The sequence below is a fragment of the Aspergillus vadensis genome (genome assembly GCF_003184925.1).
Source record: "Aspergillus vadensis CBS 113365 unplaced genomic scaffold BO88scaffold_27, whole genome shotgun sequence".
Classification (NCBI taxonomy): Eukaryota; Fungi; Ascomycota; class Eurotiomycetes; order Eurotiales; family Aspergillaceae; genus Aspergillus; species Aspergillus vadensis.
In genome coordinates, this window is record NW_020292065.1 from 281,374 (window position 1) to 296,479 (window position 15,106).

A 15,106-nucleotide genomic window follows, 5' to 3' on the forward strand; every position below is an offset into this window, starting at 1 on the left:
GCTAACTCGTGTTGCTCTCTTCTTTTTGCTCTCTCACCTGCGGCTCTGTCAGCCTACCGGTTGGTCGGCTTATTTGCTGCTGCTTGCAACTATCCTCTCCTTTTAATTGAACTGTGACTGTTGTGTTCTCTGCTAAGTTCGTCGTCTTCGTTGTCTGTCTGCTTTCTTTCTTTCTACTCCCACAATGGATGCCTCTCCGGATTCTGGCTCCAATGTGGAGCAGCAGCAGCAGCAACAACAACAACCACCCATCACACTCAGCACTCAAGTCTCCCCTGAGTCGGTCAGGGAAACCACCGTCACCATCGAGGCAGCTACAGATGATTCGGCAGTCCCTGCCACAAACCCCATCACAACAAGCATCCCGTTAGAACCCCCATCATCGGATGCACCCCCAGTCGAGATTCAGGATGAGGCACCTCGAGTTGATATCCCGCCTCCGGTGCAAGCAGACCCCGTTCCGGTGATTCAGCCCCCCCAACCGGAGCTGGAACATGCCTACTGGGCCGATATCGAGGAGGATCTGTCGGTTCCCGATGAGGCAGAGATGAAGGAAATCGAATCGGCGGCGGATGGCGACTACAGCGCCTACGAGTGTAAGCTCACTTGACCACTTCCGGCAGAGCTGGTTAAGAACTATGATAGCTGACAAGATCAGATGACTACTGGGAGAAGAACTTCCACCCCGATCTGGACGACCCCGAATACCTCCCGGCGGAGAAGGCCCGCATGACATGGAAGATCAAGGGCGTGCGAGGCACCCCAGACGCCCCCAACCGCGTCAAGATCATGCGTTCTCCGCCCGCCTACATGGGTGGTTATTGGTGGACCATCAAGTTCTTCCCTCGGGGAAACAACGTCAATTCGCTCAGTATCTACATCGAGTGCTCTCCGACCATGCCCCCGCCCGACAAGAATCTGCCCGAGACCGAGTTCAAAGTGATGCACGGCCCGGCTGATGCAGCCCTGGATGTCAATGCCCCGGACGTCGACATGAAGTTCGCGCAGACCAACGATTCCGCAAGTTGGTTGGAGGCTTTCAAGGCCCAGTACCCCGCTGCTGCCCATCAGGCGGAATCGACTGGCACCAACTCCTGGCGGGTTTCGGCTCAAATCGGCGTCATTCTGTATAACCCCGAGGAGCCGCGGACGGGCTGGATGCAGTCCTCGTGCCATCAGTTCAACCCCCACAACCTGGACTGGGGCTGGACTAACTTCCATGGTCCCTGGGACCAGATCCACCGCCGCCAGCGAGGCCAGCGTCAGGCGCTTCTCCGCAACGATACCCTGGCATTCGATGCGTACATCCGCATTGTCGACGACCCCACCCGCTCACTCTGGTGGCATGCCAGTGACACCGAGCCGACGTGGGACAGCCTGAGTCTCACGGGCTATCGGCCGTTGGGTGACTCCGTCATCAACCACAGTGCCGAGGTGGCTGGGTTGGCTACCTGGGTGCATATGGCGCCTTTCTGCAAGATCATCCAGAAGGCCAATGTCTTGGAGCATCTGACCAGTTGCGACGTCAAGCCGAAGCCGCTCTGTGATGCACTACAGAAATTCCTGTGGCAGTTGCGGTCTCGGGGCCAATCGCTGCAGTATGTGGATACGGACATGATCACCTCAACCTTGCGTAACCTGCACGAATACTCCGGCGATGTGTGCGAATTCTGGGAACGTCTGCGCCGCACGCTCGAAATTGAACTGGCAGGCACAGACGCCGTGCAGGAATTGGCCAGGCTGTTCGACAGCCCGTCAATTGAGTCGCTTCCCAGCGAAGCGCAGACTCAGGATGTGATCAATACTGTCCCGAAGGACTTCAACTCCCGAATCTGTGTGCCGGCTGATCAAGCCAAGACCACCACTGAAGCGTTCAGCTGGTACTTGAGTGCCAAGCCCGGACGCTGGGTACTTCCGCCGGTGCTTCACTTGGAGTTGGGTCGTCAGAAGTTGGACAAGGCTGCTCGGCAATGGCGACTGCTCTACAACCGAGTCGATCTGGATGAGGAGCTGGACTTGACGCCATGGCTGCTGGATGGCCAGGAAGGCAAATACGTCCTTTACGGCTACATCGTTCACCGTGGCCGGCGTACGTCTGGCAAATTCTTCAGCATCTTGCGACCGGGTGGTCCTGGAACCAGATGGCTCGCTTTCGATGATGGCAGTGATAATCGTGTCGAATGCCTGACTCGGAAGACTGCATTGGGCCCTCACCTCGGCCTGGACGCCTCCCAGAAGGTGGACCACAAGACTGGTCATGATGTAGCCATTGCTGTGATGTACATTTGCAGTGATGTCGTCCAGGAGTTCTTGCCTGGCCCGCAAGGTCCATGGGACGTGCCCGCGAGTCTGAAAGAGTACTATGAAACGGGCATCCCTCCGGTGCAATTGGATGACAAGTGCGACAAGGACGAGATCAACGTTGAGGTCTACTCGCTGCCCAAGTACGATCAATTAGGCAGCTTGTTCGATACGTATGACTTGATGTCACAGGCGAAGTTGGAAAACGGTGTCATGTATCTGACTGTGCCCCGCTCGTCCAACTATGTTGATCTCCGAAAGAAGATTGCCATGTGGGCATCTGCCAAGTCTAGCGAGAGCACTTGTGCGGAGCATGTCCGGCTGTGGCAGATTGGTCACACTCGTGACCAGTTCGGGCCTACCCTTGCGTTTGCTCGGATCTCCGACCTAACAAGTACCTTGGACTTTCCGTTGAAGACCGTCCGTTTCTGGATGCAGGTCGTCTCTGATGGTATGTACCTTTATCCTTCACGTATTATACACGATGCTAATCCTCAGCAGAGAACGCCAAGTTTTTCGCCATAGCGGATCCACCACAGGCGATTTCGATCCAGGCCAAGCCTGAGGAAGCTGTTGTTGAACGCGCCGGCTCAGAATCCTCTGAAGATAGATTGCCTCTTCCCGAAGGTGAAGCTGCCCGCGCGAGCTCATCGGGAACTGTACCGGAGAACAGCATCAATACAACTGGGGGTGCGACAATCACCAATGCTGTGAATGTTTCACACATCGAAATTGTCCCTCAGGATCCGGTGCCTACGGACTTGAGCGGCACGGGTGCGCCTACTACTGGAGACTCCGAGAATGATGCAGTGATTGCTGCCATTATCGCGGAAGATCTCCAGCAGATGGATACCGACCGAGTCCCTGATACAGCTCCCCCGGCCACGCAGGAGCCCAGTCAGACGGTACCAGCTGAGCCTGAGGCTCAAGCTAGCACAGCTGCGGACATTCCTGCTCCGTCAATCGAGCCGGAGGTCGCCCAGCCAGTAGACCACGTGTACTACTTCATCCAAAGGTTCGATGTGGAAGCGCAGGCCTTGCGCACAGTGGGATCCTTCTTCTCAAAGAAGGAAGAGAATATCAAGAATGCCGTCCGGAGGCATCTCAAGATCCCGCCAATGAAGGATTTCCAGATCTGGCAACGTGTGGATGGAACCACCGTGACTACCATGGCTTCGGGCGAGACATTTGAGGTTTATGTTCCCGATGGTACCTGCTTTATTGTGGGTGACAAGTTGAACAAGGACAGGTAAGCGCAATTCACATTTGTGTCATTACATCCAGACTAACCCTACCTCTATAGACGATTGCAGCTCAACGTGGCCGGTCTCTTCGGCAATCCCGATCAGCTAGTCCGCTATCTGTGGGCTGATTCTCGCCACCACCCCACGCGTGCCTTCACTGGCTTCAAGACCATTGATGCATCGTTCACGAACGACTACTACAGTGGGGAGTTCAATAAGGGTCACTTCCACGGCAAGGGCAAGCACATCTCTGACCTTGCCGCAACCTACGTCGGAGATTTTGTGCTAGGCAAGCGCCATGGAACCGGCTTTATGGAGTATCCGACCGGTGACACGTACGACGGTGACTGGTTCGACGGCATCTGTCACGGACAGGGCACGTACGTCGAGCGCAAGACAGGCAACAAGTATGTCGGCGGGTACAAGGACGGCAAACGCCACGGCAAGGGCATCAGCTACTGGGAGGTAGCCGACGAAGAAATGGATCTGTGTCAGATCTGTTACGGAGAAGAGCAAGACGCCTTGTTCTATGACTGTGGGCATGTCTGTGCCTGCGTGACCTGCGCTCGCCAGGTCGATCTCTGTCCCATCTGCCGGAAGAACATCATCAGCGTGGTTAAGATCTACCGCACATAATGAGCGCGTTTCCCTGCCCTCATCCCAACTTCGTTGCAGGGCAAAGGGGGAAATAGAATTACACGTCCCCCCTGCATTTGGTTTCAATTTAATATTGCATTGAAGAATTCATCATACCCAGGATGTTGCAAAGACCGGAGTGATTGGTTTGGTTGGTATTAGACATGATGTTGTCAGCAGATTTGGAGTTTAGACTTGATTATACTATCTGTTTTAGTTTCTTGAAGTTAAGCAATTTGAAGAATTTAGAGTTACATCTTACCTTCCCACAGTAAATAAATACGTTGTAAACACTGTAGCATTCTCACCGCGATAGCTCAACTAGCAGGGCATCAATCATGCAAGTACATAGATCACCTCAACGAACGTACCCCATCCCTATCCTACCCTACCCCAATGCACAAAGCCTAGTAATCTCCCCCCACCTACTCACCACCCATCTACACTACCCAAACCACACTACAATCCAATGCTGCTAACCAACTATGAATGATGAACAAAATAAAAGAAGAAAATAATGGTATCTATTGACTCGACTCGACTCAACTGACTCACTCACTCACCCAGCCCAAGTAGACCGAAGCTATTTATCTATCTATCTACCACCATAACCATCATCATACCAAAGAATAGATAAGAAAAGAGAAATGTAAGAGAAACAGAGAAACATATGCATGCGCCGCCCATACAGAACCAACAAGACAAGACAAGACAATAACTAGACAAATAAATGCTTTTTATGTCAGAACAACAACAATCACCTCATGAGTTAGATTACAAGAAGGGGAAGTAAAGAGTTAATCAAGAAAGCAAAGCATAAAATGGGTTATTTATCTGGTTACTCATTTCTTGCTTGTCTTCTTGGCGGTCTTCTTCGTCTTCTTCTCTGTGGGTTCTTGCGCGGCGGTGGGTTTTTGTTGCTGCTTCTTTGTCGTGGTGGAGGGTGCTGTGTCTGTCTTGGTTTTGGCGGGCTTGGAGGACTCGGTCTTGGGCTTGGGCTTCTCTTCCTTTGATTCCTTCTTAGGGGTCTCCTTCTCCTTCTTTTCCTCGGTCTTCTTCTCGGCAGCGGGAGAGCCGGACGACTCGTCCTTGGACTTGGTCTTGGCGGGCTTGTTCAGAACAGCCTTAGGGTTCAGACCCTTACGGCGGAGACGGTTGCGCTCGGCGCGGGCGATACGGGCAGCGTCTTCCTCGTCCTCTTCGAAGGGACCGAAGCTGCCGCCTTCGGTTTCGATGACCATGCCGTCTTCGTCGGTGATGGGGGTCTTGTCGATGGGTTCGTCGTCATCGGTGGTAGTGGAGGCGACGGAGGGGGTCTTGGACTTCTTGGCGGAGGAGCCTTCGGTAGTAGAGGCAGCGGCAGCGGCAGCAGCATCGCCAGGCTTGGGGGTAGGGGAGGCGGCGGTCTTCTTGAGCTTGCAGACGAAGAAACCGTCGACGTTCTCGCGGTGGGGGAAGTAGCGTCTCGTGAGGGTCATCTTGGGGTCAAAGTGCTTGCCCATGTAGCTGGTCATACCGGGGCTGCCGAAGTCACCGAGGCCGGTGTCGACGAGCTTGACGTTGGGGCGCTTGCGCAGGACGTACTGCACCACGGCTTCGTTCTCTTCGACGGTGACACTGCAGGTGGAGTAGACGATGTAGCCGCCGGTCTTGGAGGCGTGGTCGACGGAGTCGATGGCGGCCAGGAGAAGCTGGCGCTGCATGTGGGGGATGGCGAGGAAGTCGCGCTCGTTCTTGGAGGTCTTGACGCCCGGATCCTTGGAAATGACACCGGTACCGGTGCAGGGGGCATCGAGAAGGACACGGTCGAAACCGCCCATGGCCTTGGGGAAGGCGGTGCGGGCGTCCATGTTGGTCACGATGGTGTTCTTGCAGCCCAGACGGTGGATGTTACCGATCAGACCCTTGGCACGGGGCTTGCTGGCATCGTTGGCGATGACGCAGCCGGTGTTGCGCATGAGGGCGGAGATGTAGGTGGTCTTACCACCGGGGGCGGAGGCCATATCGAGAACACGCTCGTTGGGTTGCGGGGCGAGGGCCATGACGGGAAGGAAGGAAGAGGCGGCTTGGATGATGTAGTGACCGGCCAGGTATTCGGGGGTGGCACCAAGGGGAACGGCGGATTCGAAGACCTGGAGACCGACCTTGGACCACTTGCCGACGGGCTCGAGCACGACACCACGGTTGATAAGCGCCTGGGCGAGGGAACGACGGTTGGTGCGGAGGGTGTTTGTACGGATGACGACGGGACGGGGGGTTTCGTTGGCTTCGAAGAAGGCGAAGGCTTCCATGGGGGTGAAGAGGTTGAAGAGCTTCTCGGCGAGGTAGGGGGTGTAGCCGTAGTAGGTGCAGATGTCGGCGATGAGCAGCTGGGTGTAATCGGTACGAGACTTGCCGGGGGCACCGAGAGTCTTCAGGTCACCCAGGATACGGATGGTGTCGGTGATTCTGGTACGGAGCAGCTGGAGATCGGGAGCCAGGCCGGGCTGAGTGCCCTCGGCGTCACCAAAGACATCGGGACGGTCACCGGCGATGTTGGTCTGCATGGCGGATTCCTTCATTTCGCGCTCGGCCTCCTCCTCCTCTTCCTGTCTCTGCAGGTCCAGCTTGCGCGACAAACCCTCGATGTTGGCGGCGGTCAGCTTCTCTTCAGCGTCGGAGAGGTCTTCGTCGTCGGAGAACATGGTTTCGCGAGGGTGGTCATCATCGTCGGAATCGACGAACGAGTCGTTGTCCTCCTCCTGGCTATCCATCGAGCCATCGCTGATACCGTCCAGATCGTCGAACTCATCGGCATCCATCTCCTCAATACCAGACATTTCCTCATCGTCGTCCTCATCGTCGGAGTCCATGAATTGCGGCTTCTTCTCGACGGCCTTGGCCTTGGGCTTGGATTCAGCCTTAGGCTTAGCCTCAGCCTTGGTCGCCTTGCCATTAACAGCGCCATTGGCCTTCTTCTTGACGGCGGGCTTCGCGACCTTCTCCTCATCGGCATCAGATCTTCTCCGCTTCTTTCCCGTCTCGGGCTTCGACTCGGGCTCACCAGCCTTGCGCTTCTTGTAGATGGTGATCTTAGACTCATCCAGCGGGGCCGGAGGGCCCTGCTTCTTCATACGACGACCGACACCCATAATGAAAATGTGAATGGGAAAAGGGTGGTGAAAGTTGGATAACTGGAGTCTGAAGCGGAGAATCCAAACTTTTTTCTTTCGTTACTTTTTTTTCTGCGGGCGGTTTGCCGCGGCAGAAAGAGTCCCGCAAGGCGGTGTGCCACTTTAATGCCTGAGGCAGGAGGTGCAGTCAGAGGATGGGCTTCAGCTACCGCCCAATTGGGTAATGGCAGTACCACATGCCGCCATCCATATTGACTGTCTCTATCTCATCTACTCCACCTATACACTTTCTCGCTCTACATACAACCTGCCTCACCCACGAACAGCAAAGGAGTTTATCAAAATGTCCGAAGTCGCCTTCATCAAATCCTTCCTCTCATCGCTCGACTCCCGTCCCATCAAGCTCCGAGCAGACTATGTCCTGGACGAAGAGCGAGTCGGACCTCGCGTCCCTGTACGTCCATCCCATCCTGCCCCCCTCCCTCCCCTGTTCCCTATCTCCCTCCCCTCTAACCGAAAGAGCCTTACCAAATCTAACAATAAAACGAACAGTACCTCCTCCCCCGCCTCAGCGCCCCGCACCCCGAAATGCCCAAGAAAGTGCAACGCACGCAAGCCCCGGGCTCCTCGAAATCCATAACCGTACACGTGAAGAGCGCACGCAACCCCGCATTCGAATTCACCTTGCCCAACGCACCCATCACCACGACCTCAGTGCAGGACCTCAAAGACGCAGTTCAGGAACGGGTGGTCGACGCACAGGACGGAAAGGTGTCATTGGAGAAGATCAAGATTCTGTATAAGCGGAAGCCGGTGACGGGGAAGACGATTGCGGAGTTGTTGGCTGATGAGCCGGAGATGTTGGCGGGAGGCAAGGAGGTGGAGTTTGGGGTGATGATTATGGGAGGGGCGAAGGTTGTGGAGGGTGGTGAGGGGGATGGGAATGCTGCTGCTGCTGCTGCTGGAGCTGCTGGTGGTGCACCTAAGGCGGCGGTTGGGCCGAGTGGGGAGGAGGTGTTGAGGACGGAGGCGTTTTGGGATGATTTGCAGGGGTTCTTGGAGCAGAGGTTGAAGGATAGTGAGGAGGCGAGGAGGTTGAGGGGGGTTTTTAAGGGGGCTTGGGAGAAGCAATGAGTTGTTATTTAATATTGCTATTTAAGTTTATGTGTTGGGAGCGTGGGGTGCTTAATGGTGGGTAGGTGTGTATGTATGTAATATGATACCTTGTCATGGAATTATCTGACATTGATTTGGGTGTGTGGCGTGGTTTATTATGTGTGAGATTGCGTTGGGGTGAATATGTGGATTGGAATATTGTACAAATTAAGGGTAGACCAATGCTCAGCGACTGTGAATACATCTATACTTCAGGCTTAGGTACCCTAGTTCGCAAACGGGTTCGAGAATAATTGGGGCAAAAATCAGGCAATGTACAGGCTGGTGCGAAAGGCTCTAAGGGACAGGGCAAGGAGATCATCATACAGCGTTCATCCACAGCACCCCCCATGTACTGGGGACCAGGGATATCAAATCATTCAAGAAAGGCGACCACACGGTCCGCAAATCTTATTCATATGAAAACACACCAAGAAATTCGCTGGTATCGAATATGTCGTGTTATAAAGACACCTTGCAGACGTGTGGCAGACAGCGGTTGAACGTCACGGAGTATAAAAGCACACATTATATCCCCCCTTGGAGTCCGCGTGGGGTATGTGAGTCAAGGACAGGGCTAAGGAAATAAAAAGAGGTATGAAAAACATAAGCTCGTACCATCAGGCAGGGCTGGACGAGCAAAGCAGCTGATTGTCAATAAAAGGGTAGAAGAGTAAAGAAACTATAACCACAGGAGTAGAAAGGAACATATGCCAGGTAGATTGACACCGTTGCAAATGCTCGAGAATCGGCCAAGCGCTCATCCATCTCATGCGTGCGAAGAACATGCCGTAGGAAAAGGAAGAATCAGCTGTCGAAAGAAAGAAACATACATCAGCAAAGGGGTCTCGCTATCTCGAGAACACCTTGACAACCCCGTCACCACCTCCACTGACGACCCAGCGGCCATCGCGGCTCCAGACGGCGGCACACACTCCTTCACCACGCATCAACCGGTGACTCGTGATTTCTTGAGTGCAACTCCGCTTCTCGAGGTTCCAGAACCGCAAGCTGGCGTCATGACCCGCAGAGACTAGCTCACGTCCATCTGGGGATAGCGAAAGCGAGGCAATCGCCGATGGATGGGCCAACATCGTGTATGTGCATTGGCCTGAACATAGGTAATTAGTATGCGTACAACTAAGAAGGGGATCTGTGAAACATACCGCTGTTAGCGTCGAAGAATCGAATATAGCGGTCTTCGTATCCACTAATAATTACGCCTTCGACACCACTGGAGCCAGTCGCACCATGGACGACTTCTTCTTCGCCCATTGTCCGACTAGGGTCAAGTCCTGCCGAACCATCAAATCCGACTGTGGTGGCGACAACAGAGTTAACGCCAGTCGAAGGCGTGCCATCGTATGTCTCCAGACTCGCCATGCCCACAATTTCCTCGCCGGTCCTTGTATCATACACAAGGATGGAGGCGTCGGTGTAGGACACGACAAAGTTGATACCTGCAAGCGACAACGGGCTAATGCACGTTGGGGAGGGAGACTCGGTCCGAACAATCTGACGAACCATACTATAATGGAATGGCGTGGTAGTCGCCGTGCTGGGTTGCGGTGACGAGGGGAAGTTGGAGCCGGAAGAGATCGAGTTGGCTCTCCGGCTACCACCAGCGCGTCGAGACCCTGCTTGAGGGGAAGAAAGCTGCGGGGGCGCACTAACAGCCCATATGATGATACGGCCGTCCGCACCACCGGATGCGAGTAGGATACGATCGGGGCCACCGTAATGGCTGCTGGACTCGCCTAACACAGAGCCTGCGGTTCCAGGTAGAACACAGAGACCCCAGACGGCGTCCGTGTGGCCATCAAGAGTCGCCTTCGGGTCAACCCGTCCACGTTCCCACACTCGAACGCTGGTATCTTGTCCACCTGAGAAAACCCAGCCGTCTCCTAGCGCACGGCCTCCATTGGAGAAGTTCTGCGGAGAGCATGCCGCAAGCGCAGTCACAGCCCCCACATGTCCACGGTGAGTGAAATAGCTGGTAATGTCCAGGTCACTCGAGCTTGCGCCAAAGGTGCCATAAGTGGCGGGTATAATCCATCGTTTGATCGTTCCATCATCACTGCATGTACAAATTTCCGGCTCCGAAGGGCTTCCGCCGCCCGTGAAAATCACTGAACGGACGACATCCAAATGGCCGCGGAGGGCGAACCGAACTTTGAAGGTCGGATCCGGCTTGGGGCCCGCTGCAAGGTCAACGGCACCATCACTCTTCCTTCTGGCACCGGAACTTTTCCGCCGATGCGAGAGAGATCCGGACCGCTGCGGAGACTTGGAACTGACAAAGTTCGCATTCGGGAAAGCATCCACATCAGGCCGGTGCGGTGGTACCTGTTCCGCCTGCGGTGCTGGTTCGGCCGGCTCGTCGAAGTTCCAGCCATCTGCATCATCACCTTGCTCTTCCATTCGCTGTTGCTTGGCATCCTTAGCCGCCGCTTGTGAGCCATATCCATCATATACCTGGTCCCCCTGACCGGCGCGCTCATCCATCAGCGAGCTGCCGAGAGCCTGCTTTCTATTATCGATCGCGGTAAGCGGGGTTTGTTGCGGCTCGAGGGGTCGTCTCTCCATCGCTTCCCTGGTCGCAGGTGGGAAACCAAATTGATTTTGTGCGCGAGACATGGCCGCGTTATCTGCGTAGTGTGTGATGACGGGTTGGTGGTTCTGAAGCGCCACCTCTCGCGCCATCATATCGTTCGCTTGTGCTTGCTGCTGCTGGTGCTGTTTCTGGCGTTGCTGCTGGAGGTATGCCTCCTCCAGGCTCTGCTGAGACAGCTGTTGGTTGCCGTAGATGTGATTAGGGAGGTCCTGCTCGCCGAGTTCCGGAGGAGGGTGTGACGAAGGAATGACATGATAGGCAACTTCCTGAGAGCACTTCGAAAGGTACAATCGCGACTTCTCCCGCTCGTTCTCTTGGCGATATTCGTGTTCGTTCTCAAGGTTCACATCGACGTCGCTGGGTCCCGTATGAGGCTTGGGGCGTTGGGCTAGACAGCAATCAGTACACAGATACGGTATCACCACTCCGTAAACCAGTAATGAACACACCTTTCAGAGAGTTGATGCTTTCCTTGGCAATCTCTTTCGGATCCCTAGTGTCCTCAACCTTCTCATTGTTGCTGAGCTTCTTGACCTTCTCGCGCTCCTTCTTCAAGGCGGCCTCGAGCAACCTGACGTGCTTCCCCAATGATTCATGTAACCGTTTACTCGTACGAACATCACCCTCCAGCTTTCCGATGCGAGACTTCATCTCCGCGCGTTCGATCTCCCAGGCATTGCGGTCACGCTCGTGCCGGTGCCACTCCGTCTGCAGAAAGCGCATCACACCTAGAAACAAACCGAAAAAGCAATTAGCCTCTCCCCACGACCGTCGAGATCTATCACTTGGTACCCACCTTGCAGGGTGTACTCCGTCCCCTGGGGATGCCCGCCGTTAGAAGACCCATCACCCCCGGGGCCGACGTACCCTCCGCCCCCAGCCATGGCCGAGGGAGACTGCCAAGCCATGCAAAATCGACAATGGGAGAGGATGAAAGGAGTGGAATTCGTAGCGACCGAGCAGCGGAGCTCACGAAGTCGCCAGAGGGAGGATCAGGAAGGCGCTGTTCCCAATGGAAAAGGCGAGGTGTGGTGATCTTTCTGGATCGCAGCCGAGTGTTTGTTCTCCGTGTAAGCCCACAGGTGGAGGGAACGGGGCGACAACGGCAGGAAGCGAAGTTCCAGGCCGTGTCAACGCCGAGGGGGAGGGAAAACAAACAATGGGAATAAATTTCAAGAGGGCAGTAAAGAACCCGTTTATTTTTTGGGCCTCGGATATGGAGCGTGCAGGGGGAAAGGAGACGGTCAGCGATGCAAGCTTGGAGCCCCCGAGACGATCGGAGTGACTGGGTGCGCGTTCTCTCCTCGCAGTTGAGGTCGGGGAAAGCCACCGCCGCCGCTGAGCTTTCGTTGGCTCTGTAGGCGCCCACGCGGCCGTAACCGCTTTTAGCGCTGGGCGAGAGGGCTGGCCTTCCCAACCCCCAATTTTACTCTCTTCTTCACCTTTCAAGATGCGGTCAGGGTCAGTGCATGATACTTTACATTCACTTCATTTCATTTGAGAGATGAAGGCATGCATGGATTTTCTCTCACCCTTGTGTCATACAGATTGCCAATCTTGGGGTTGAGAGGGAAAAGCAATTTAATAAGGTCCCGGTTGTTGCAGGTACCTGACGACAACCTCCACTTCAGCTACTACTGACTTAGTAGAAGTAGCGCTGGACAGCTAAGTAGATAATACGTAGTAGATAATAGATAGATCCAACAGTACTCCGTCCAAGTCAATACCTCAGGCACCCAACCCCGTCTAAACCACCAATCAGAGTGAATGTCCGTTCTCGAATTGGATTTTAGCCTGGCAGATAACTACTAGTTCTTAGATGGGCCATGTAAGCACAACGTGTCGCTATTTTTATGGTTTTCTATTTTTCTTTTTCCTTTTGTTTTAACCAGCCATTGCCGGGCGGAATGCTGCCAGGGTGGCACGGCACTTGTCATGAGCCTTATGGCCAAATGTTCAGCCCACATACCGAAACCTTTTTTCGTGCCTCTGCTGTGTTGTCTACGGGAATTATTTGTTGATGTGCTCTCATTCCCAAGGCACTTATATTCCGGAATAAGCTTCTTGTCGGTCACGAAGTCAATTCCCCTGGTTTCATTTACTACAAAAGATCTCTCTCTTGCACCCAGTACATCACGTGGCGATAAGATGCCGATCAGGGGATAACGGATCCGATTCATGGTATCATCCAAGATACAGTGGTTGTCCGTATTCACATGATAAAGTCTATCTGGAAATTAAGATTATAGTCTATGAAATATTAGGCGTCTCTTCAAACAACTCATCATCATCGCGCTCCTGTCCATAGAGAACTTCGCAGACTCCGCCTACGGGCACATCCAGCACAGCATCCGTCCCTTCGCTCCATATCTCCTTCCAGTTCACCTTTCGGTTCTGCGGCCCCATAATTTGATACGATGTCGCGCCAGGCCTCATCTTCGCAGCTCCACCGGGTCGTCGCCTGCCCTTGCCATCAATGACGGCCACATTGGCCACCTCATCCACGATATTCTCCATGCTATTCATCGGTAGCGTCAAATACCCCGTGTTATATGATGCCAGGGCAACGTATATGTAGATGATGGACATGACCAGCCATGAGGGAAACGCCAACGACCACCACCGATTCGGGTAATAGTATATTCCAAGCTGGTGTAGAAACGGGGACGGCAGGTAGGACCAAAGGATGTAGATCACTGGGTGTCAGAAAGTGTTAGCATGTTTCTAGCAAGAGGGCGCACTGAGTGCCGACTTACGGAAGGCTAAAGAGGAAGCAAGATATAGGACGAATCCATAGTATTCGTACGTCGGCACCTTCGGACTGGCTCTTGGAACAGTCGTTGCGCGACGGGCGGATTTCGCAACAGCAGCCTCCGTATCATTCGGTGTTTCCACATCCGAGCTGTCAGGGGTGGTAGGTCGAGAAGTAGTCGTGGAGAACGGCGGTCGGAGAAGGGAGGTCAATGATGGCGACGGGGGAAGCGGCGTAGGGGGTCTATTGTAGAAGGGCGGAGCAAAGGCATTTGGCCCATGAAGTGAGCTGGTGGACTGGCAAAATGGGTGATGCATAGAAAGACCATCTTCTGGTGACTGCTCCTCCGAATCCGTGGAGGCATCCGAAAAGGCTTGGTCCTCTAAGGAATATTGTGATTGAAAGTCGGCATCATCTTCTGCATCGATATCGGCATGGGAGGGTGAGGTTGGATCATGGTCATCTTCTTCGGTGTAGTCCTCATTTTGCGAGCTTAGTGTGGTTGTCGCAAGGTCATCGGCGGGGAGCGGCGGGAACGGTTGCTTGGGTTCGACCGAAGATATCACCGACGGGGACTCTGAATTGTTTCGCAAGTATCCAGAATGCTCGTCTCCTTCATTATCGAGAAGAGACATTCTCGCGGACGACTAGTCACGACAGACACGGCTCATGCGTAAGTTCAACAGGAGTAGTCGCGACATTGGTTATCGGCACGCCTCCATGGAGTCTATACTGCCGTGATTCACCGCCTATGGCCATATCAGATCGTGAAATGGAAACTTAGATTTGGATCGTGTAAACATTTAGCCTCACTTAATAAGTTATAGCTCACTTTAATTATCTATCTATTGGACTAGTGACTGTCGACTTCGCTTTCTTTCAGATTTCGTATAGTACTACTTCTGTTCAATCCGTCTCCATCATTCATTTTGTCTAGTCCTGCTCTAGATATATATATAGTAACGGTCTGATGAACGACCTCATGTTGAAACATCAACATCGGCATCTTTCGAATATTCCCAAGCCGAGGCTTCAACATGCTAATATCTACTAGAAAACGCTCACATGATTGCAATTTTATGAAACTTACTGAATCTGCATCCAGCCTGACTTTGAGAGGATGAGACAGACGTTCAGCTCTTTTTAAGATGCTAAACAGGAAAGTAATCTAGGTGTACGATACAAACGCATTTTATAAGATTAATACTGGGACTCAACCAATCAAGTTGCAGGAGCATCATTTGCTAAGATCTAAGCAGTCTCAATTCTATGTTTTCCCCGACGTTACCGA

The 15,106-nt window shown here is 53.7% G+C and overlaps 5 protein-coding genes across 5 annotated transcripts; 2 read left to right on the forward strand and 3 right to left on the reverse strand.

The window, feature by feature from the left end:
• Window positions 1-184: 184 nt before the first annotated feature.
• BO88DRAFT_349864 (putative MATH and UCH domain protein) lies at window positions 185-4,181 on the forward strand (the record flags this gene model as incomplete). Its single annotated transcript, XM_025703473.1, has 4 exons — window positions 185-596; window positions 659-2,752; window positions 2,800-3,550; window positions 3,605-4,181. The coding sequence occupies 4 exons, from the start codon at window positions 185-187 to the stop codon at window positions 4,179-4,181; spliced, it is 3,834 nt and encodes a 1,277-aa protein (XP_025558827.1).
• Window positions 4,182-4,683: 502 nt separating this feature from the next.
• On the reverse strand, window positions 4,684-7,373 carry BO88DRAFT_407994 (rRNA (cytosine-C5-)-methyltransferase NOP2). Its single transcript, XM_025707589.1, has one exon. It carries the CDS (start codon window positions 7,310-7,312, stop codon window positions 5,024-5,026), a length of 2,289 nt encoding a protein of 762 aa, XP_025558828.1. The 5' UTR covers window positions 7,313-7,373; the 3' UTR covers window positions 4,684-5,023.
• Window positions 7,374-7,637: 264 nt separating this feature from the next.
• On the forward strand, window positions 7,638-8,428 carry BO88DRAFT_349798 (uncharacterized protein; the record flags this gene model as incomplete). Its single annotated transcript, XM_025703471.1, has 2 exons — window positions 7,638-7,748; window positions 7,847-8,428. The coding sequence occupies 2 exons, from the start codon at window positions 7,638-7,640 to the stop codon at window positions 8,426-8,428; spliced, it is 693 nt and encodes a 230-aa protein (XP_025558829.1).
• Window positions 8,429-9,300: 872 nt separating this feature from the next.
• BO88DRAFT_349863 (cell differentiation and development protein Fsr1) lies at window positions 9,301-11,971 on the reverse strand (the record flags this gene model as incomplete). Its single annotated transcript, XM_025703472.1, has 4 exons — window positions 9,301-9,560; window positions 9,616-11,451; window positions 11,513-11,791; window positions 11,860-11,971. The coding sequence occupies 4 exons, from the start codon at window positions 11,969-11,971 to the stop codon at window positions 9,301-9,303; spliced, it is 2,487 nt and encodes an 828-aa protein (XP_025558830.1).
• Window positions 11,972-13,271: 1,300 nt separating this feature from the next.
• BO88DRAFT_446588 (uncharacterized protein) lies at window positions 13,272-14,450 on the reverse strand (the record flags this gene model as incomplete). Its single annotated transcript, XM_025710302.1, has 2 exons — window positions 13,272-13,759; window positions 13,820-14,450. The coding sequence occupies 2 exons, from the start codon at window positions 14,448-14,450 to the stop codon at window positions 13,314-13,316; spliced, it is 1,077 nt and encodes a 358-aa protein (XP_025558831.1). The 3' UTR covers window positions 13,272-13,313.
• Window positions 14,451-15,106: the final 656 nt, after the last annotated feature.